Here is a 22,930-nt window from a genome sequence, read left to right on the forward strand (position 1 = left end):
TGAAAACGATGCGGACTATATTGTCGGATACGACACACAGGACAGTGAAGACGAACTCTAAATGGCATATTCTGTAATCGTGTATGTTTGATGCCATTGACTGCCTGTGTATATTTTGTCATTGACTGCCTGTGTATATTTTGTCATTGACTGCCTGTGTATATTTTGTCATTGACTGCCTGTGTCGATGTGAAGTTATACTGACTGCATGTGTATATATGATTTTGCTGACTGCCTGTGTATGTTTGGTGATATGAATTATTGTGACACATTTTGATGTTATTAACTGCCTGTACAAAATGATAACATGTATTTGATTATGCAACTTATCGCGAATATAAAGACAGTATTTTGCAATTCAAAACCTTTGATTCGTGTCTTACCAATTCCCCATAGCACTAATTTGATACTTTCATTGGATTCCTTGTCCCTGAAAATATAAGTTTAGTATATTTTAAAAAGTTTTTAGGGTAATTAGAGGCAGAAATAGAACAAAATATGTATTTTACAGTGGCCATTTTGAAAATCCAAAATGGCCGCCATACAGGTATCTCTCCAAATGTAAACATTGATTTTTAGTTTCCTTATGCTATAACCTTTCCAAAAATGTATAGGTTTGCTAATCTACCATGATTTTGAACGAAATATAATTTATTGACATAGTGAACCTGACTACATACAGGTTGCTTCTGACAAACCAGACGTGATCTGCTTAACAGAAACTTTCCTCCTTCATGATGTCTCTGATTCCTTGGTATCTCTCCCAGGTTACTCCCTCCTCCGGTATGATAGACCTGAGCCTCGTTCTGGAGGTGGGGTTGCTATCTTTATAAAAAAAACTCTTCCTCACTCGCCCTGCACTGCCCTCTCTCCACCTCACCCCCAGGAATACCTTTGGCTACGGCTTCCCCTTCGCTCCCACCTTTTGTTCATATGTGTGTTGTACCGTCCACCAAACAGTGATGACTCCATATACATCTCGCTGTCTGATAATATGGACCAACTTCTATCTACCCATCCCAACTCTCTCTTCCTCATATGTGGTGATTTCAATTGTCACCATGCCAGTTGACTGTGTGTGGGTTCCTCTCTCACCAGCCATGGCTCTTCAGCAAAGGACTTTTGCGACTCACTGGGACTGACACAATCTGTCAATTTCCCGACCCGGATCTCAGTCAACGGAGCATCTTTTCTTCTGGACTTGGTTATGACTAACTTCCCTGAAAATGTCTGCTGCTCTTCTTCTGCTCCAATCGGCTCATCTGATCATGTGCTTGTTAAAGTGGACATCTCTCTGACCATTCTCAGAGAGCCTCCTCAGCGTCGACGAGTCTGGCATTTCACTCAGGCCAACTGGCACAGTCTTCAAGCAGCCATCAATCATTTGGACTGGTCTCTCTACCGCCTCTGACATCAACTCATCCTGGGAATTCTTCCAAAGTAAATTGCTCTCTCTCATGCACATGGAAATGCTGTTGAGTGCAGAGAATGGATGGGGTGGCAGCATGGAGAGTAACCCGGTTTTAGGACCGACGGAGAAGATAGCTGAGGGGAAGTTGAGGAAGCGATGAAAGCAATGAGGAGTGGAGAGGCGGGAGGGCCGACGGGAGTTGTGGGAGGTATGTTGGGGGCAGTAGGAAGTTGGGGTGTGAAGAGAATGACAGAGATCTGTAATCTGGTGGTGAAAGAGGGCCGCATTCCAGTGGGTTGGGGGCTGAGTGCCCTCGTCCCTCTGTGCAGGGGGAGGGGTGGCCCTCTGGAGTGTGGCTCGTGCCGAGCGATGAAGTTATTGGAGCATGGAATGAAGGTGTTGGAGAGAGGATGGGGAAGAGGGTGAGGATCGACGGGGTGCAGTTTGGATTTGTGTCGGGAAGAGGAACGACAGACACGCTTTTCGTTGTGGGGCGGTTGCGGGGTAGGTGCATGGAGGGGAGGAGGAGGTTGTTTTTTGGGTTTGTTGATCTGGAGAGGGCATTCGATAGGGTTCCGCGCGGAGTGTTGACATGGGCATTGAAGAGGTTGGGAGTGGAGGAGTGGTTGGTCGGAGTAGTGATGGCAATGTACGGGAGAGCGCGCACAGCTGTGGGGACGAGGGACGGGAACAGTGGTGGGTTTGGGGTGGGGGTGGGAGTGCATCGGGGGTCGGTGCTGGGTCCACTACTATTTGCGGCTGTGATGGAGGTGCTGGCTCAGAGCGTGGGGGAGGGTTTACCGTGGGAGTTGTTGTGTGCAGGTGATCTGGTGTTGATTGCGGAGGGTGTGGATGGACTGAAGGAGGGGATGAATGGGTGGAGGGAATGTATGGAGACAGGTGGTCTGAGAGTGAATATCGGAGGGACGGGGGTGGTGACAGGTGGGGAGGCGTGTGGTGGGGTGGAGGTAGCTGGGGGGTGGCCGTGTGCTGTGTGCAGGGGGGGGGGGGGGTGTCGGAGTGGACTCCATTCAGTGTGCAGTGTGCGCTGAGTGGGTTCATCAGGGGTGTGGTGGTCTGAGAGGGTCATTTGCCAGTGTGGCAGCTACATTCAAATGTAAGGTGTGCACAGAGGGAGCTGCAGATGGAGGAAATGTTGAGTTGGATCTTGGAGACGGCGTGAAGCTGGAAGGTGTGAAAACATTTTGCTACCTCGGAGACATGCTGAATGGAGAAGGTGGATCAGACTCGGCAACGGTTGCTCGAGTGAGATGTACATGGAAGAAGTTTCGGGAACTGAGTGGCATGCTGATGAGGAGTAGAGTGTCGCTGAAGCTGAAGGGAAAGGTGTATGCTGCATGTGTGAGAAGTGTTATGATTTATGGGAGTGAGACATGGGCAATGAACGTGGAGCAGCAACGAAGGCTGTAAAGGGTGGAAATGCGAATGGTTCGATGGATGTGCGGAGTATCGTTGAGAGAGAGGAAGACAAATGATGAATTGCGAAAGATGATGGGAATATTGCCTGTGATTGATGCTGTGAAGAGGAACAGGTTGAGATGGTTTGGTCATGTGTTGAGGAAGTATGAAAGTGACTGGTTGAGAAGAGTGATGGAAATTAATGTAGAAGGAAGTAGAGGACGGGGAAGACCGAGAAAGACTTGGCTAAAGATGATGGAAGAAGAAATGCGGGCAATGGGGTTAACAAGGAGAGATGCAGAAAATAGGGCAAAATGCAGAAGATTGTCATGGGGACCGCAAGGCTAACACCCACTCTAGCAGGGAAAATGGCCTTAAAATGCATGTTGTTGTTGTTGTTGGTGTTGTCATGCACAGATTTATCCCATCTCGTCTTCAGTTGTCATACCCTTCCTCCCGTCCATGGTACACGGAATCTTGTGGTGAGGCTGTTGCCCAGAAACAACTTGCTTTCGTCTCCTGGAAAGCAAATCCAACGGAAGGAAATCTCATTTACTTTCACAAAGCCCAAAACAAGTGTGTGTCCACCCTCAGGAGAGCCAGGAAACAATATCTCTCCGTTCTCAAGACCGAACTCTCTTAATTGTCTCCCTCTTCCAAATCCTGGTGGTGTCTGGTCAAATCTGTTTCCGGTGTTTGTTCCCCCTCCATCCCCTCCCTCACCTCAAACGGCTTCACGGCTGACTATGCACGTGAAAAAGCTGAATGCCTCAACTCTGTGTTTAGGCCTCTAAATCTTGTGTCCCAAACCCATCCCTCTCTGGACCTACTGTACCCAGTCGTACCCAGCTGCTCCTGGACTCTGTGTCCTTTCCTCCTGACAAGGTGGAAAAGTTTCTGTCAACCCTCGACTCGGATTCTGCAACTGGACCTGACGGCATCAGCCCACGGGTCCTAAAATCCTGTTCTTCTGCTCTTTCACTCCCTCTCTCTGTTCTCTTCACCCTCTCTTTTGCTCAAGGTCATCTGCCATCTGCTTGGAAATCAGCCAACATCACCACTTTGCACAAAAAAGGTGCAAAAACAGATCGTAGCAACTACAGACCAATCAGCCTTCTCCCAATTATCATCAGTCATGGAATCCATCATTGCTTCGGATATGAAATCTTTCCTCTTCTCCAATGGCTTGATCTCTGATCATCAATTTGGTTTCAGACCTGGTCACTCTGCACTGGACATGCTGCTTCTGCTTTCTCAACAATGGATGGAGGTCCTCAATGCCAAACAGGAAATTAGAGCTGTCTCCCTTGACATATCACGTGCCTTCGATACGGTCTGGCACCCCGCTCTGCTCACCAAACTCTCCTCCTTTGGTATCCATGGAAATCTCCACGCAAGGCTGGCGGACTTCCTCTCTAGTCGTAGTCAACGTCTGGCCCTGAATGGGTTTCTCTCATCTCCTCCTCCTGTTCAGGCTGGAGTTCCCCAAGGCAGTGTTCTGGGCCCTGTGCTTTTTTTAATTATTATCAATGATCTCTCTGACTCTCTTTGCTGATGACTCTACTCTCTGTCGCTCCATTCCTCATCCCTCAGATTGGCAGTCTGCAGCCTCCTCACTCTCTGCAGACCTGGACAAAATCACAGACTGGGCAAACAAGTGGAACATGTCTTTCAATCCTGACAAATCTCACACTCTTACGATGTCTCTCCGAAAAGACCGACTGGACAACCCTCCCATCCACTTTCTGAATAATCCTCTCCAAGAAGTTCTGTCACTCAAGCTTTTGGGTCTCACTATCTGCCATCATCTTTCCTGGGAAAACCACATTTCAAATCTGGCCTCCAAAGCCAGTCGCCGACTGGGCATCCTCTGTCGTGCAAAGTCCTTCCTTGGCACACCTGAGCTCCTCACCACATACAAGGCTTTCATCTGCAGCTCAATGGAATACTGCTCTCCCCTCTGGGCTGGTGCTCCTGCCTCACACCTAGCTCGTCTTCACGCTATTGAAACCAAAGCGTTCAGAATCATTTTAATCTGCCACGATGAAGCTAACTCCAAGGGCCTCTCACTCACTCACCGCAGGCAGGTTGGTGGTCTTTCCATCTTCTACCGACTCCTCTCTGGCCTTGCCCCCCCAGCTCTCTCTGGGCTCTGTCCCGCAAATATTCCTACAGGTCGCACAAGATCTGCCTGCAACCCTCTTATGGTCAAACTGCCAAAATCAAGACTCTCTGCTCACCTTCACTCCTTCATTCCTCTTTTCTCCCGCCTCTGGAACAAACTCCCTCACTCTCTTCAATCCCACTCCACCCTCCAGGTCTTTAAAACAGCTGTTCACCACCATCTCTTATCTTCCCCCATCCAAAACCTTGATCTTTTCTACCCCCGCTTATTTCACCCCAAATCCACTTTTTTGAAATACCAACTTCTGTCCTGGAAGTCCTTGGTGTCCTTGTGTTTTATACTTCTCACCCCCCCCCCCCCCCCTTCCCACGCCTCCTCCCCCCAAGCCCTCTCCCTCCCACACATCTCCCTGCTCTCAAATGTTGTGTTTGTGTGCTTTGCCTTCTCTCCCCATCTTGTCCTCCGCTTCCTCTTTTTATATATTTTGTTTGTCTGTTTGATTTGTTTGTGAAATAAATGTTAGCTCTTTCACGAGCCTCGATTCTGTGTACAAAAAAGAAAAAGGAAAAAAAAGTCACTCGATGGTGAAGAATCACTTAAAAAATTATACTAGCTGGATCCGGATCCGGATCTTTAACAACATTGAATCGATTCTTCCTTGTCACACACACAACCTTTCCAACAAGTTTCATCCAAATCCATCCATAACTTTTGAGATATCCTGCTATGTATCGTTTTTGGCCCGATCTCCCAATGGTGAAGAATCACTTGAAAAATTAAATAATTGTCATGTCCGAATCCATATTCAGATCTTCACCAAAAGCATCAAAATCATCTTCACCAAGATCATCCCATTAATTTTGCCTTCAACTCTTATCTCCCTTCAAGTCTTCACTCATTTCGTTCATTTTATTCAATATTTGTAACAAGACCTGGTCGGACATCGCACCTGTTCCCTGCGTCCCAGGCTCCCTCATTGGGGAGGACCGTGGACTAACGCTTGGGGCGGGGGAGGTTCCGATCCTACTCTCAAACTCATTTACCCCCGACCCGCTTCCATCATCCTCGTTCCCTTCCTGCCGCTCTGCCATGTCGTGCAAGGCACTACAAATACACACTGGTTCACCCACAGTGGGGAGCCAAGCATGGTGTTTCAAAGGATACGGAGATCAAAACAGCTCTAAGGTGAGCAGGTTTCTTGTGTGAGCGAAAAGCATGGACCAGCCTACAGCGACGGTACCTAGCAGAGGTGTGAAGAAGCTTCCAGTGGTGTGGAGGGTAGAGAGTGTCGTGAGACAGCGACCTCCTAGCTCACTGCACTAGCTCCAACGAGCTACTGACTTCTTAAACTCATCAGCTCAAGCTGACTGTCCCCAACACCCGGAGCACGGCTCCATTTATCACTTCCCCCGTGGTGACGTCTGCAGCACCAGACTGTCCCTCCCCCTAGAACTGCTCCGTCACTCATGTGGCATGCAGTTGCTGACTAGGTGACATCATGGTGGCCAGCTGGCGTCGCAGCACTTCTCGAAAAATCGTGGGCCACAGGGAGGTTAAAAAAAACACACACACACACACACACACACACACACACACACACACATACACACACACACACACACACACACACACACACATGATGCAGACATGACCAACACCCCTTGTGGCACTAACCTGTCCTCACCTTGCCCGATTGCCTTACCTGGTTCATAGAAAGGACACGTGTGAATTGCGATTTTCTACCTAATTCCAATGTCAACTATACCACCCCTCACGGCCATACATACAGGACAACTTCACTCTAATGGGTCCCTGGTTGCAACCTACATGGAAAATGCTAACTTAACATGCTGCTTGATCTGTACTCCCTCTAACATAACAATATGTATATATTACACACACATATACTCAGCACCTCTTAATTGGAATGGTAACTGTGAACTCCTGTGCCGCAACAGCACTTGCTGCAAAGTTCCTGACGAATCGGCGGCACTTGCCACACTTCCACCATGTTTAGCATATCCATGCATTCCATTTGGCTATAACGCTGTTGCAAGAATGACTTTGGGCCTGATTATTCATCAGTTATGATATCTCTTAATGAATGTTAGTGCCATCTTTCACCTCTTCTTCCTATCAAGGCTGGAATGTGCCTAGTTGGTGTTCTGGGACCAGTCCTATTCCTTATCTTCATCAATGATCTCTCTGACTCTGGAAACCCTCTTTAAATATTTGCTGATGATTCTGCCCTCTGCCGTTTCCTCATTCCTCAGACAGGCAGGCTGCAGACTCTTCCCTCTCTTCAGACCTTGAAAAAAAAAATCACAGGCTGGTTAAACTCTTGGAATATGTCTTTCAATCCGGTCAAATGTCTCACTCTCACCATTTCTCTTTGAAAGGACCGCTTGGCAACCCCTGCTATCTACTACATTTCAAAATTGGCCGCCAAAGCCAGCCACCGACTGGGCATACTCTGTTGTGCAAAGTCCTTCTTTAGCACACTAGTCTAGTAGGAAGACTAGGTCCCCCTGCACCCCCCCGGAGATATACTTCTAATCAGTGTTTCTAGATTGGAAAAAATGTGTAGAAAATGACTAGCTATGGCCCCAAGCTGAAAAAATGTCCCACATACCATTTTTATGCAAATTACTGCTGCAAATTTTATGCAAAATTATGCAAATTTTATGCAAATTTTTGATGAGGAGTAGAGTTGAGGGGTCTTTGAGGGCTTCATCGAGGTGCTCTCGGTTGCAAGACTGGGTCATTCTGAGAAGCACAGCAGGGTCAGAGATCATGATGTTCTCCTCCTCAGTGAATCTCTCCATCAACAGCCTCTCCATTGCCTCACACACTGTTTTGAGGCAAAAGAGGACTTTGCGTAGGCCTTTCCACTGAGAACACCTTTGAGAGATCCACTTGTTACTAGTTGTGCCTCAAAGAGAATCTCTGCATATCCAGAACCACGCATCTTGTGTCCAGTGAGCATCCCGATGTAGTTCATGGATGTGTGGAAGGGTCCAATCGTTACTACATGACTAGCAAATTCATTTGGCCAGCGCCAGATGATGGGAAGGGCTTTCATGCAGACACCCAGATCAAATGTATTCAGGACCCATCTCTGACCCACCTCAGCAGTTGCTGCCTCGGAACGCTTCAGTAGCTCACGAACAACTGCGTTGTCTGTGATCGGTTGGTGGATAGGCGTGCAGTAGTCGACTGTTGATTTGCTGGGTGGGGGAGAACCAGTTGCAGAGGTGAAACCCCCTAGCCCAGGCACAGGCTGCAGGCCATTGCCATGCCATGCAGGCACCAGGCACAGACCGATCACAGACAACGCAGTTGTTCGTGAGCTACTGAAGCGTTCCGAGGCAGCAACTGCTGAGGTGGGTCAGAGATGGGTCCTGAATACATTTGATCTGGGTGTCTGCATGAAAGCCCTTCCCATCATCTGGCGCTGGCCAAATGAATTTGCTAGTCATGTAGTAACGATTGGACCCTTCCACACATCCATGAACTACATCGGGATGCTCACTGGACACAAGATGCGTGGTTCTGGATATGCAGAGATTCTCTTTGAGGCACAACTAGTAACAAGTGGATCTCTCAAAGGTGTTCTCAGTGGAAAGGCCTACGCAAAGTCCCTCTTTTGCCTCAAAACAGTGTGTGAGGCAATGGAGAGGCTGTTGATGGAGAGATTCACTGAGGAGGAGAACATCATGATCTCTGACCCTGCTGTGCTTCTCAGAATGACCCAGTCTTGCAACCGAGAGCACCTCGATGAAGCCCTCAAAGACCCCTCAACTCTACTCCTCATCAAAAATTTGCATAAAATTTGCATAATTTTGCATAAAATTTGCAGCAGTAATTTGCATAAAAATGGTATGTGGGACATTTTTTCAGCTTGGGGCCATAGCTAGTCATTTTCTACACATTTTTTCCAATCTAGAAACACTGATTAGAAGTATATCTCCGGGGGGTGCAGGGGGACCTAGTCTTCCTACTAGACTACACCTGAATTTGTATCCACCTACTAGGCCTTCATCCGCAGCTAGACGGGGTACTGCTTTCCCCTCTCGGCTGGATCCCCTGTGTCACATCGTGCTCGGCTTGACACCATCGAAACCAAGGCCTTTAAGATTTTCAGAATCTCCCGCAATGAAGCTGAGTCTATGGGCCTATTACTTCGCCATCGCAGACAGGTCGGTGGGCTGTATTCTACCGCCTCCTTTCTGGTCTTGCAACATCTGCTCTTTCTGTGTTTTGTACCCCCACACGTCCTGGTTTCTGCAGGGCTCTCACCATCTACCATCAACCCCCTTCTGGGGAAGCTACCTAAATCCAGGATCACTCCTCACCTCCACTCATCTGTTCCTCGTTTTTTTTCCTGCCTGTGGAACCAGCTTTCACATCCTCTTCAATCTTATTCTTCCCTCCAGGTCTTCAAGTCAGCAGTTCACCACAATCTCAGATTGTCCCAAATCCACAATAGTGATATTTTCTACCCTCGTTACCACCCCACCTCAATCCCTCCTTCCAATTTTCCAGTTTTCCCTCCGGAGAGTTTCCAAGTTATCCATATTGTCTACCGCATGCATCTGCTACGCCCTCCTCTGCCCCCCCCCCCCCCATTCCTCCCCACACCGATTGTTTGGCCGCCTCCCTCTGTCTTGGTCCTTCAGCTCTGCTGTTTGTGTTCCCCCTTTCCTGATGTGCCCTTTGTCCTGTTGCATCCTTTGTACAGTTGAACTTCAACATTGCGTGTCCACCTGAGCTACTGCAATCACATGCTCTGGTGAGACGGTGCATCCACATGTCCTATTTCAGTGGGGAGAAAGCACAGGTACGACATTCGTTGGGTGGAGGAGAGCCCTTCATGGGTGTTCAAGGGACCTGGCTATAACACGCAGTGACGTGCGCAAGCACAGGAGAGACGCAGAGAGAAGCCACAGTGAGAGCTTGCACGAGAAACACATGAAGACGCTACGGTGGGGAGATGCCACGATGGGCGCGCACACTCGAGACCCAGCGGAGAGAGATGCCAGACAGGACACACCAAACTGGTGGAGAAGCGTTTGCAAGGTGAAAATGGGTCTGAAAGGCCAGCCTGCTGCAAAGTGTCATTGGTATCTCTGCCCATCCTGCAAGAAAAGCCTGCCTCGCACCTTCTGATGCTCACCACAGGGAAGACCGTAAAAACCTACACCACACAGCACTGTCAACTCTTCTGTTCATCCTGTGTCCCGCCCGTGTAAGAATAGACAAAGAATAGCCATGGAAACCATTACCGTCTCGGTTAAATGTCCTGTTTGGGTTTCTCTAACATTTTAATTCTCGTTCTAATTGTTGTACCCTATCTCCATTGTCTTTTAAAGCGAGTTTCTGTGTTTTTTAAGTCACGGGATTGTCCTCCAGCGTAATCGTGTTGTGTTGTGTTGTGTTGTGTTGTGTTGTGTTGTGTCGTTGGTTGTTATCTCCATAACTTGGGTTTTAGAATGTGAAACGGAATCCTCCCAGGACTCGAAGTATCCACCCCCGCTTTGGTGAAGGATTGCGATTCATGGGCTAAGTTGTGAAGTTTTGTTGTTCTCAGTTTTGTTCCAAGGGCTCTTTCAGGATCATCATTGATCCCTGTACAGCCTCCAACTATAGTTAGTTTGTGGTAATGTTCCCAGGGATGGTTTTTAAGATCTCTGCAAGGTTCTTATTTACTATTCCCGTTTCCCCAATTTTCACTGGTACAATTCTGATTCTCTTCAGCTTCCAGGATCTTTTCACTTTATTCTTGAGGTCTTGGTATTTGGTCATTTTCTTGATTTCTGCATTATTTAGGCCAAAATCGCTGGGTACTGATATTGCAATCGGCAATGCTCTCTTTTCCTTTTTGTTCCACTTCCTCCCTCCAGGTCTTCTCCAATCCCTCCTCTCCTTCAATCCCTCTCCTCCCTCCAGGTTTTCAAAACAGCTGTTCACCACCATCTCTTATCTTCTTCCATCCAAAACCTTGATCTTTTCTACCCCTGTTACCCCACCCCAAATCCACCTCCTTCAAATTCCCTGTTTTCTTTCCTGAAATCACCTGTGTGTCCATCTTGTTTATCCCATGAACCTTGCCCCAGGCCTCTTTCTTCCACAGATGTCCTGATCTCTCTGTTCTCTACTGTTGTTGTGCTTGTGTGCTTCCCTCTCTCCTGCTCCCTTTATTCTATGTTTTATGTGTCTGTTTTTATTTTTGTGTTTTAAGTGTTTGCTTTTACACGAGCCTCGACTTTGTATACAAAAAAAATGATGTAATCGTATGTGCGGAGGCATGTCGGTCGATTTCGCGACGTCGAAGTGTGCCGTTCTAATTTTTATTTGACCTGTGGTTATTTGTCCACCACCACCAGACCCGCATCGACCTTGGTATTGTCAGCAACATCAATCTAGGTGAGAGGTCAAAGCAGGATTCCCCACCCACAATCTTGGCTCGCAGGCCGATGGCAGCTAGGCGTGGTGTGCCTAGTGACTTCTCGGATTAAGGGAGGAGCTGAGGAGCTGAGGAGCTGAGATGATAAAGGGGATTGCGAATCACAAGTGCGAAGAGGTTCTCTGGGATCTGACTGGGAGAGCTGTACGTGATTTCACAGTGTCTTTGTCAGCACAAGCCATCACCCTGCTTGTGGCACACTCTTAACACCAACACCCCCACCACAAGCCTGCCGTCCCATCCTGCCAAATCGTGCTTGCGGCATCTAAGTTTCATGTTGAGCCGCATTTTCCACTTTGGGTCTTGCTGCGTCCCGTCAGGTGCATCCTTGATATTTCAGTCTTGTCCTACTCTTCTTGTCCTTCTGCCGTGGAATGTCTGAGGCCTTATGGATATAAATACTTAAGGAGCTACCACACATCCAATGTTTGGAGCATACGAGGATTTTTAACACGGATGGGGGTTTATAAATGAATAATTGTATTGCGTCTCTGTGTTTCCGCTCTTTTTGCTGTCCAATACATCATTATAGAATAATTTTGTCTCGGGTGATTCGAGTTATCTTTGATCACAAGCTGCATTGGCTATTAACATTCGTCAAGGGACCGATTGGGTTAGTGGCAGTTAGTGTCCAGTACAAGATGTACGTGCTTCCATGCGGCCATTGCTCGGGATGTTAATTTTGGTGATCGGGTGCACCGTACAACGAGCTTGTATGGCTCAGCCATGCCACCTGAGCATGGTAACATGGCAAATAGGCTTGAATTGAGACATGGCTCATTGTAAAGAACTCTCCATGGGGAATAAAATATGTTAATGATGCCATAGGTGCCTCCATTATGACATCATAATTCGACAAGTACAAAACTTCATCTGATCAATAAGAAATTTCTTGAGCATAATCTAAGAATAAATTGGTGGAGAAAAAAAAAATGATATCATCGATCACGTGGTTCGGCCGCCATATTTGTTTTAACACAAAAGCCTTAAAAACCACTGAAAACACATCCTGGTGAGGGTCTGCAATCTCTGCTCTTTCTTGTTATATTGCATTTGAGACCGCCTTTACGATTATATCATCATTTACCTGGTTTGATTATTTATTTTTAAAACCTTGTGGTGTGCGTGTTTTTGTTGCAGGGTCGTGTTCGAGGCCTGCCAGTACTTGGAGCAGCATGTTGGCTCAGAGGGTATCTTCCGTAAATGTGGATCGAGAGTGCGCATCCGCGAGTTGCAGGTATGGCTTTGCATGAAGTTTCTTTCCGGCAAGATTTTTCTTTTGCATTATTTTTGTGTATTTTTGTACTACATATTGCAACAACACCATGTGTGTGTGCGTGTCTGTTTACTCCTGAATCGCTGCATGGAAATTCAAATTTTTGCTCTTTATACACAAATACTAGCATTTGTCATTATCAACAAGTAGCCCCTGATGTCCTGACTGGAAGCCCGTGGCTCCAAGGAAGCCAACCACGCCAACCGGATTCCTCCAGAGAATAAATGTTGAAGAGTTGTCTCCATTGTGCAAGTTGAGTGCAGGTTGTCATTAGATGGAGTGCAGAGGCTGGTACAAGGTGAGTGTTTCCCGAGTTGGTTCGAGTTTGTGTTGATGTGTTTTGAGTGTGGAGTGTGGTAACTGGAAGGCTGTCTGGCTCGTCACTGGTGTTACTCTGGCAGAGTGTGGCAGGGTTTTTTTCAGATGATTGGATCATGGTATGTGATTTGTTGACGATATTTACATCCACCACCAAAGGTGGATGGAGGTTGTTTTCACCCCTGTCTGTCTGTCTGTCTGTTTGTTACTTGCAAAATCGAAGATTTTTCAAGTGTATTGGTCGGTTGCGTTTGTTATTCTGTCTGTCTCTGTCTGTTTGTCACAGCCTGCAGGTCACAATTCTAAACCGACCTTTATGAAACTTCACCAAGTTGTGGAGGTCGTCACAATTGAGAAGCCTATTGATTTTGAGGTCAAAGGTCATCTGGAGGTCAGATTTCTAAAATCGCCATTTTTCATCCAATTGACTTGAAAATTGAACAGCATTTGTATATCGAGTCACTAAATAGGGAAACTAACTATTTTTGAGGTCGAAAGGTCAAAGGTCTTCTCAAGGTCAAACTTTCAAAATCCATTTTCATCCGATTTCCTTGAAAATGTAACAGCATTTGCATTGTGCCTCACTGAATTGGGAAACCAAGTATTTTTAAGATCAAAGGTCAACTATAGGTCAAACTTTTAAAATCATCAATTTTCATGAGTGGGGAGGGGGGAGGGGTGGATTTTGCAAGTATCCTGCTCTGCATGACGTGCCGGAAACTTGCCGGAAAAATTGCATGACGTTTGTCTTCTTGTTTGTTACTTGCCGGAAAAATTCCGGCAAGTATGTTGATTTGTCTGTTTGTCTGTTTGTGCTCAGTACTACGTCTACATCGTTGCACATAGCATCGCCATACCTTACACACATATTTGCGTTGCCCTGGAATAGACTGTGCCCAATTTTTAACTCTCTAGGCCCAAGGTCAAGCTCAAGGTCACCCAAAACATGAAATCAGGGGGGTCGAGTTTTCATTGAAAATATATTTCAAACCATATTATCTCTAAAAGTACAAGAGATATGCATACACTTACTGTTACTGACATATAGGAAGTCACATACGACATTTCATTTGGCACCATGACCTTTGACCTTGAGTGACCTTGAAAGGTCAAACTCCAGGTAAAAAATTGCTTTTTTTTTACTAATAACTCTGTCAAACATTATCCGATTCCCTTCTAACCAACACCCATGAAAAAAAAAGTACATTCCGGCAAGTCCTCGGTCTCTGACCGATTTCTAGTTTGTCTGTTTGTGAACAGGATATCTCAAAAAGTTGTGACTGATTCTGACGAAATTTGGCAGAGACGTAGCGTATGTGACAAGGACGAAATGATTAGATTTTGGTGAAGATCTGGATTCGGATCCGGCAACTAGAATTTTTAAAGTGATTCTTCACCATTGGGAGATCGGGCTAAAAACAATGCATAGCAGGATATCTCAAAAGGTTATGGATTGATTTGGACGAAACTTGATGGACAGGTTGTGTGTGTGACAAGGAAGAATCGATTCAATTTTGGTAAAGATACGGATCCAGCTAGTAAAAAATTTTTTTTAGTAATTCTTTACCATTGAGTGATATGACCAACCAGGCGGAGGTATCCTCTCTTCTGAGTGCTCTGGTGTTGTTTTGTTGTTGCAAAGCTGTGGTGAATATGTGATTGCAAATGTTTTTCCAAGATGTTCTGTTTTGGGGTTGGAGGTGGCATGTTTGAAAAGATGTTATGGTTCGGTGCATGTGAGGTACTGTGTCTGTGAGGTGGGGGCGGGGCATCCATGAAGTGTATTTTTTTTTTTATTGGAGGCTCCAGGCACGGACTGTCTCGCCCTCATCGAGGCCAGGCCGAAAAGAGAAGAAAGGTGTATGATTGTTTGTAAGAAAGGGAGGTTGAAGATAGCCCGGCAGCGATAGTTTGAGCGAGACAGAAAGTAAGACCAGCAATCCTGACACGGAGTGTGTCAGATGGTTCCGGGCACCACTTCAACGCTCCTAAGTCAGGACGGTAATACCACCCTGGGCGCTTGCTGCCTACAACCTACAACCTAAACTCCTAAAGGATGATTTTGATGGCAGTGGTAGTGGAGGGAAAGTGTTTTTGCTGCTGCATGATTATGTGGTCTATATTGGTGGCATGTAGTCTGTCGGTGGCATGTTCATGAAGGGTGGTCTATGTCGGTGGCATGTTCATGAAGGGTGGTCTGTCGGTGGCATGTGTTTATGAAGGGTGGTCTATGTCGGTGGCATGTTCATGAAGGGTGGTCTATGTCAGTGGCATGTGTTCCTGAAGGGTGGTCTATGTCAGTGGCATGTTCATGAAGGGTGGTCTATGTCGGTGGCATGTTCATAAAGGGTGGTCTATGTCGGTGGTATGTGTTCATGAAGGGTGGTCTGTGTCAGTGGCATGTGTTCATAAAGGGTGGTCTATGTCAGTGGCATGTGTTCATGAAGGGTGGTCTATGTCGATGGCATGTATTCATGAAGGGTGGTCTATGTTGGTGGTATGTGTTCATGAAGGGTGGTCTGTGTCAGTGGCATGTGTTCATGAAGGGTGGTCTGTCTGTGGCATGTGTTTATGAAGGGTGGTCTATGTCGGTGGCATGTTCATGAAGGGTGGTCTATGTCGGTGGCATGTGTTCCTGAAGGGTGGTCTGGGTCAGTGGCATGTGTTCATGAAGGGTGTTTGTCGGTGGTATGTATTCATGAAGGGTGGTCTATGTTGGTGGTATGTGTTCATGAAGGGTGTCTGTGTTCATGAAGGGTGGTCTGTGTCAGTGGCATGTGTTCATGAAGGGTGGTCTATGTCGGTGGCATGTGTTCATGAAGGGTGGTCTATGTCGGTGGCATGTATTCATGAAGGGTGGTCTATGTTGGTGGCATGTGTTTATGAAGGGTGGTCTGTGTCAGTGGCATGTGTTCATGAAGGGTGGTCTATGTCGGTGGCATGTGTTCCTGAAGGGTGGTCTATGTCAGTGTCATGTGTTTATGAAGGGTGGTCTATGTCGGTGGCATGTTCATGAAGGGTGGTCTATGTCGGTGGCATGTTCATGAAGGGTGGTCTATGTCAGTGGCATGTTCATAAAGGGTGGTCTATGTCAGTGGTATGTTTTCATAAAGGGTGGTCTGTGTCAGTGGCATGTGTTTATGAAGGGTGGTCTGTGTCAGTGGCATGTGTTCATGAAGGGTGGTCTATGTCGGTGGCATGTTCATGAAGGGTGGTCTATGTCGGTGGCATGTGTTCCTGAAGGGTGGTCTATGTTGGTGTCACGTGTTTATGAAGGGTGGTCTATGTCGGTAGCATGTTCATGAAGGGTGGTCTATGTCGGTGGCATGTGTTCATGAAGGGTGGTCTATGTCGGTGGCATATATTCATGAAGGGTGGTCTGTCAGTGGTATGTGTTCATGAAGGGTGTCTGTCGGTGGCATGTGTTTATGAAGGGTGGTCTGTGTCAGTGGCATGTGTTCATGAAGGGTGGTCTATGTCAGTGGCATGTGTTCATGAAGGGTGGTCTATGTTGGTGGTATGTGTTCATGAAGTGTGGTCTGTCGGTGGCATGTGTTTATGAAGGGTGGTCTGTGTCAGTGGCATGTGTTCATGAAGGGTGATCTGTCTGTGGCATGTGTTTATGAAGGGTGGTCTATGTCGGTGGCATGTTCATGAAGGGTGGTCTATGTCGGTGGCATGTGTTCCTGAAGGGTGGTCTATGTCGGTGTCATGTGTTTATGAAGGGTGGTCTATGTCGGTGGCATGTTCATGGAGGGTGTATTATGTCGGTGGCATGTTCATGAAGGGTGGTCTATGTCGGTGGCATGTGTTCATGAAGGGTGGTCTATGTCGGTGGCATGTGTTCATGAAGAGTGGTCTATGTCGGTGGCATGTGTTCATGAAGAGTGGTCTATGTCGGTGTCATGTGTTCATAAAGGGTGGTCTATGTCGTTGAGTTGTCTGTGATCATTGAGTGCTTGTTTTGGGTTTGTTGAAGTTTTCGTAGCCCTGTTTTGAATTTGGTGGGAGCCCAGTTTGGCCTAGAGTTAATAGTTGTTTGGATAAGTTGTGGTTATGGATAATTTTTGTTGACTAAAATTATTGTTGGTTAATGCTTTTAATGCATTGACTTTTTGATCCACTTTAACTATGTGATTGGGACATGATACTGCAAGAACTGACTGTCTCCAACAACCAACCAAATGTCTGCAAAAACCAACCCGAACTGACATCCAAAATTCCGTGTGAATTTGATGATTCCCGCTGTTAGTCTGACTTGCTATAAGCCAGCAAAACGATTTCCTTGCAACATGTCAGTTTTTCAAAACATAGAAAAGCAATTGGATTCATTTTATGTCACTTGTGGTGTGCATGGTCCCCCATTGCACATTTTGCATTTAAACTACATGTTCTTTTGTACTCTCTATCTTGCCTTTCAAAAAAAACATGTTGATTGCTTCGGGTAATTTTCATTTCAGTTGCACTTTAATTACAATTCAGCATTGTCCTGATGGGTTTGTTTTTTTTTAGTCACGATATTGCGACAGACCTCGCTGCTCTCAGATAACTCCAAGAGTCAGAGGCGTCTATAAAAAGACTATGGATGCTGTCTGCAACACTCACCTCTGGCTGGATCTTCTCGCCCAGGGTCGGTTTACCGTACCTGTGAGATTATTGAAGCAAATGGGGAACTGTGCCGGCGACTGCGCAACGGATGTTAATTGGCCGAGGGAACCAGCGTTGTGCGCCGCACCCTGTCATCTGTCAGAGACCAATCAATCCTGGGCCAATAGCCCTCAGGCACGCTTTGTCTCGATCAAAGTAGGACAGGATGAGTCAAGATTGTTTAAAGCTTGTATTCGCAATGGCAAGCAAGCACATATTTACAACACGTATAACATTTCCATTATCTCGATATGACATAACCGCCCTCAGAATTCTTAGCCAGCCACCTAGCAATTTAAGTAATGGATCCAGACACCTGAACAAGTGAAAGATTGGAGGAGGGAAAAAGCAGTAGTTGTGGTTGTTGTTGTGGACCCCTGACACGCCTGAGTGTCCGCTGCCCAATAGTCTGGCCCTGATGGTCCTTGGATTCATCTCCTCACGTGCCCTCCTCCACTCAACTTGCACTCCCTCAGTTCGCCCGATGGTACAGGTGACTGCACACAATGGTGCTCCGCTTGCGCTCCTGGGATTTGAGCTCCTGATGGTTGGGGTTGCTGTATCCGATGGTATGTGGGAGTTTGTGGTCAGAGATCTGCTGGCAGCGAAGTGAGGAGCCACGAGATGAGGCAACCGGGTTGAAGCGAAGGTGCATTGGGCTGTGAGGTGAAAAAGGTGTGTGGAGATGAGAGATGCGAAACGTAATTGAAAGGTGCTGAATGAGCGAGCGATATGATCGAGAATGGCTGAGGTGAACCAAGCGAAGCGAACTGAAGAAAACCGAGAGGTGAAGCGAAGAAAAGAAAAGGAAAGACAGAACGATGTGGCAGAAATAACAATGCAGACAATAAAGAGTATAAAGTGAACCACACACATGATTAATTAAGTTACAGGCACAGCGGGATGTTGAAGCATACACACAGAACCACCTACGCACACTTGCCGCTTTTAGGCTGTAAAATATTTATAGGTCTTTTTCTTGGCTTGTTAATTGGCCTACCCTTGGCCTGTGATCCAATGATGACAATGCTTTTTTTCTGACCACCATATGACCTTGACCTTCAACACTTGGGGATGGAGTGTAAATTCAGAAAATGTGTCACCATGTATATTATACCCCTCAAACTCGACTTCATGAAAATCGGAGAATTTATGAGTTGTGATCCAAAAGGTGTTTTTTGTTCATCGAGTCACCTGAAAAAAGTAGGTCAGAACACAAATCAAATACCAGGTGCATAACTTCAGTGCAGGTACACTGATGCAAGAACATCTTGGAAGGCCAAGCGGTCTTTGAGACTTCACATTGGCATAATTGAGCGGTGATGGCCGTTTTTTTTTTTTTCAGACCGCCATTTGACCTGGACTTTTAACTTGGAAAAGGTGTGATGTAAATGTGCTTTCCTCTAGGCCAGAGGTAGTCGATTAATTCTTGGCAAGGTCCATATTTTTTACTTAACAGGATGCAAAGGTCCAGGATCAAGAGAAATATATACATATATCAGTTGTAAGATTTGCCACAGGAAAATACAGACTATAGGCATGCAAAACAAGGCCCTGGTATTGTGTACTTTACACGGTAATGCATTTTAAGGTTTTTATCACTCCAATATTTCAACTGTATGCTCAAAACCATTTGAACAAAACTCATAAATGCAGTAACTTTCAAATGAAAAACAATTTAAAACAATGTACCCCAAGAAAAATGATCTTGGACAGCTTTAACGTTGTATGATGAGACATAAAATATATAACTACAATGAAAATGCTTATATATAGTAGAAACATTTATTACTCACCATTGGTGGGAAAAGTGGCAAGTTCTCTGCTGGACACGTGCCTTGAAATCTGGAGTGGGTTCAGTCAGTGCGAGGCAGAGGCACCTGCACAGGTGTTCATTCATCAAAACAGAGCGATGGCGTGAGAATGCCGACTCGTACACATCTGTTGAGCCAAACATGGTCAGAATGTTAATCGCCACCTTCCTCAGCTATGGATAATTGGAATCAAGCACGAGCTGTCCAAAACGTCTCTTGCAGCATGTGAGTGTCACACCTTCAGCACTTCATCTGCTTGCAGATCTGTAAGCTCCAGCTGTAGCCTTGATTTGTCCACGCCAGGAAAGGATGCTGTTGCTCGTTCACACCAGGTGCCACTTGCGTGTACAACGAATGGATTCCGTACAAACACAAATAAGTCCTTAATTTTTTCAAAGTCGCTGAATCTGTGATGAAATTTTTCGAGAAGAGTTTCCACAGCTGACGACATTTCACTCACGTTGGCACCGTCACGATACTGCAGCAACGTAGGAAACTGCAGCATCTCCCTGGTTTCCAGATAATTTTTGAAGAGAATCGGCTTATTTTGAAATGCGCCGACTGCTATGGAGATCCACAACACTGTGACAATGTGACATCGACCCTGCAGCTTTACGTTGAAATAGTTTAACGGGCCTGTCAAATCCACGCTGAAGACCAGGTTTCTTGTGCTTTCAGCATCTTTCAGAAATGTGCAAAGCTCCTTTGCCTCTCCCCGCACCCCCTTGAGTTTTACTTTAAAACCCTTCCGCGTGAAGTCTGACCTCGCACGGCCTTTTTAACCTTTCGCCTCTGCTCAGCCACCGGATGTCATTGTAAGCCAGGAGGTCATCATAATCTGCCGACACTTTGAACTGTTCATCTTTGAACTGTCTGTGTTGTAGCGCTGGGTTGGACCAGATGAAGTTTACAATTTTAATGACAGTTGCCAGAAGCATTACTGAGCTTTGCACAAAGTGCATTGTGGTGAATTACACAGTGATACGAAATCAAATTTGGATTCTGATCTTGAAGACGTTTTACCAGTAAATTACAGTAAATAAAGTTACAGGTCACAGTGAAGAGCTGCAAGAAAAAAACCCAGATTTACCTTAAGTGTGGAAAGTTCCTCTAGCGGTGAGAATTTGCTAGACAGAGCCAAGTTACGGCCAAGGTCGTCGGTGTAATAAAATGACCTTGACCAAGACCTTTCAAGGTCAAGATGATCCCGAATCGTCAAAACAATATCAGAAATGAATTCTATATACCAAAATCAGTCGAATTGGATGTATTACAATTAGGTATTACAAGTATATGTACTCTAAACACCAAAATATTTAGATTTTTATCACGGCCGACGGCAACCATATTTGACTTGGCCACAACGTCATTCGTGGCGGACAAGCACCTTGGTGATTTTTCATGTCTAGGAACCCATTGATTAAGTTGAATGAATGAATGAATGATCGTTTTAAGGCCATTTTCCCCGCTAGAGCAGGGGTTAGCCTTGCGGGCCCCATGACAATCATGTTTCCCTTTTTGAGGCAATGTTTGTATGGCCGGATGCCCTTCCTGACGCCAACCCTTGGTCGCCTCTTACGATGCGCAGGGATACGGTATATCTATTCTAAACCGGGGCACACACCGTGATCATTCATCCCAGCAAGCTGGTACTCAATTTGCCGACCTCGGAAGGATGACAGGCTGAGTCAACCCCCCTGGTGTTAATTCAGCGATCAACCGGGATTCGAACCCAGGATCCTAGGATCCCAAGCCTGCACCCTAACCACTAAGCCAACACCAGGCTTTTGTACCAACAACCAACACCAGCCAACACCATTGATTAAGTTGAAGAGAAAAATCCCCCCAACACCATTTTGCAAACGGGGCTACAGGCCAAGTATAGGACTACAGGCCTCGCTGACTGCCTATCATGGTGGGAGCGCCATCTGTGGTGATCAAAATCTGAGCCACATCAAAACCTTATACAGACATGAAGGTCTGCACAGAATTAAACATATCCTCACCTGTTGTGCGATCATTGTGAGGTATAAATTTTAAGAACTTACATACTGAATTTTAAGAACTCTCTACTGAGTGCTGTTCTAGTTTTTAATGCAACTAGGGCGTGCCCGTACTATATATATATCTAAAATTATATCCCCCCCCTCTATTTACATGAAATGGTTTGGTCCATTCGCAAAGCCAAAGCGAACGGCTTGCGAGTACGGTGACAATCCCCCCCCCCCCCTCTATTTACATGAAATGGTTTGGTCCAAAGCGAACGGCTTGCGAGTACGGTGACAATCCCCCCCCTCTATTTACATGAAATGGTTTGGTCCAAAGCGAACGGCTTGCGAGTACGGTGACAATCCCCCCCCTCTATTTACATGAAATGGTTTGGTCCAAAGCGAACGGCTTGCGGAGTTTGGTAAAGAAATCGCCATAGCGTGCACAAACGCGCAGGAAAGCGAAAGAATCGGAAATTAGTTTTAATTAGTTTTAAAACATAGTTTAACGCCAACATAGCGGCAACATAGTTTGCCAACGTGAAATAAATGAATACGCTCTCAAATGTGCCGTCCGAGGCAGAGTCTGTTCGCCACGTTCGGCACACGTGATAACTCGCTGCTCTCTGATTGGTTGAATCGTTTTTTGGACATAGCTCGGTAACTACTTGTCCGATTAATTTCAAACCTTGAAAAGGCACATCCTCGGGTCCCCAGCAATATACCTGGCAAGTTTCAAGTATATCGGACCCGTGGTTGTCGAGAAACAGCGGTCACAGACATACATAAAGACATACATACAGAGATTACTGGAATTATAGATAGATGTCCGAACTGGAAAGCACCACATGATGTCATAGTTGGGTCAGAAATAAAATGTATACCAGACGTATCTATGACGGAAATGATATTGTGTGAGCCTCATTAGCAATTCTGTCGAGTACATCTCAAGTATTCTTCACTGTAGATTATTTGTAATCGTTCATCCAAGCTCAAATATATACCCTAAGGTTGAGAGTTGTCAAAGACCCCATCTTGGTACACTTTTGCTCCTTTTGTTGCAGGTCATTTTTTATGAAAACCCAAATGCAAATTTAGACTTGTGATCGGGGCAATTGTGATCGAGGCAATTGAAAAGGCTTCCCTGCTGATATTGTAAATTATACGGTTATGGCAGGTGTTTTGAACTGTTTCTTTTGACTTACTCTCCTGAATACATTTTTGTTCCATCATGTTTAACTTCATATTGGGATTATGGGATCATTATAACATGATTTATGGGAGCGAGACATGGGTAATGAACGTAGAGCAGCAACGAAGGCTGGAAAGGGTGGAAATGCGAATGGTTCGGTGGATGTGCGGAGTATCGTTGAGAGCGGAAGACAAATGATGAATTGCGAAAGATGATGGGAATAGAGCCTGTGATTGATGCTGTGAAGAGGAACAGGTTGAGATGGTTTGGTCAT

The 22,930-nt window shown here is 46.0% G+C and overlaps 1 protein-coding gene across 2 annotated transcripts in view; it reads left to right on the plus strand.

The window, feature by feature from the left end:
• Nucleotides 1-22,930, plus strand: part of LOC137428146 (uncharacterized) — a 150,058-nt gene that overhangs the window by 51,736 nt on the left and 75,392 nt on the right. The window contains exon 3 of one of the 2 annotated variants that reach the window (XM_078779400.1): nucleotides 12,562-12,658. In XM_078779400.1, the coding sequence (XP_078635526.1) occupies nucleotides 12,562-12,658 (97 nt within the window). Of the gene's footprint in view, nucleotides 1-12,561; nucleotides 12,659-12,857; nucleotides 12,996-22,930 lie in introns of those variants that run through there. The other variant, XM_078779401.1, reaches the window with a different exon arrangement.

The sequence above is a fragment of the Myxine glutinosa genome, chromosome 5 (assembly GCF_964187855.1).
Source record: "Myxine glutinosa chromosome 5, kmMyxGlut1.1, whole genome shotgun sequence".
NCBI classification, from domain to species: Eukaryota; Metazoa; Chordata; class Myxini; order Myxiniformes; family Myxinidae; genus Myxine; species Myxine glutinosa.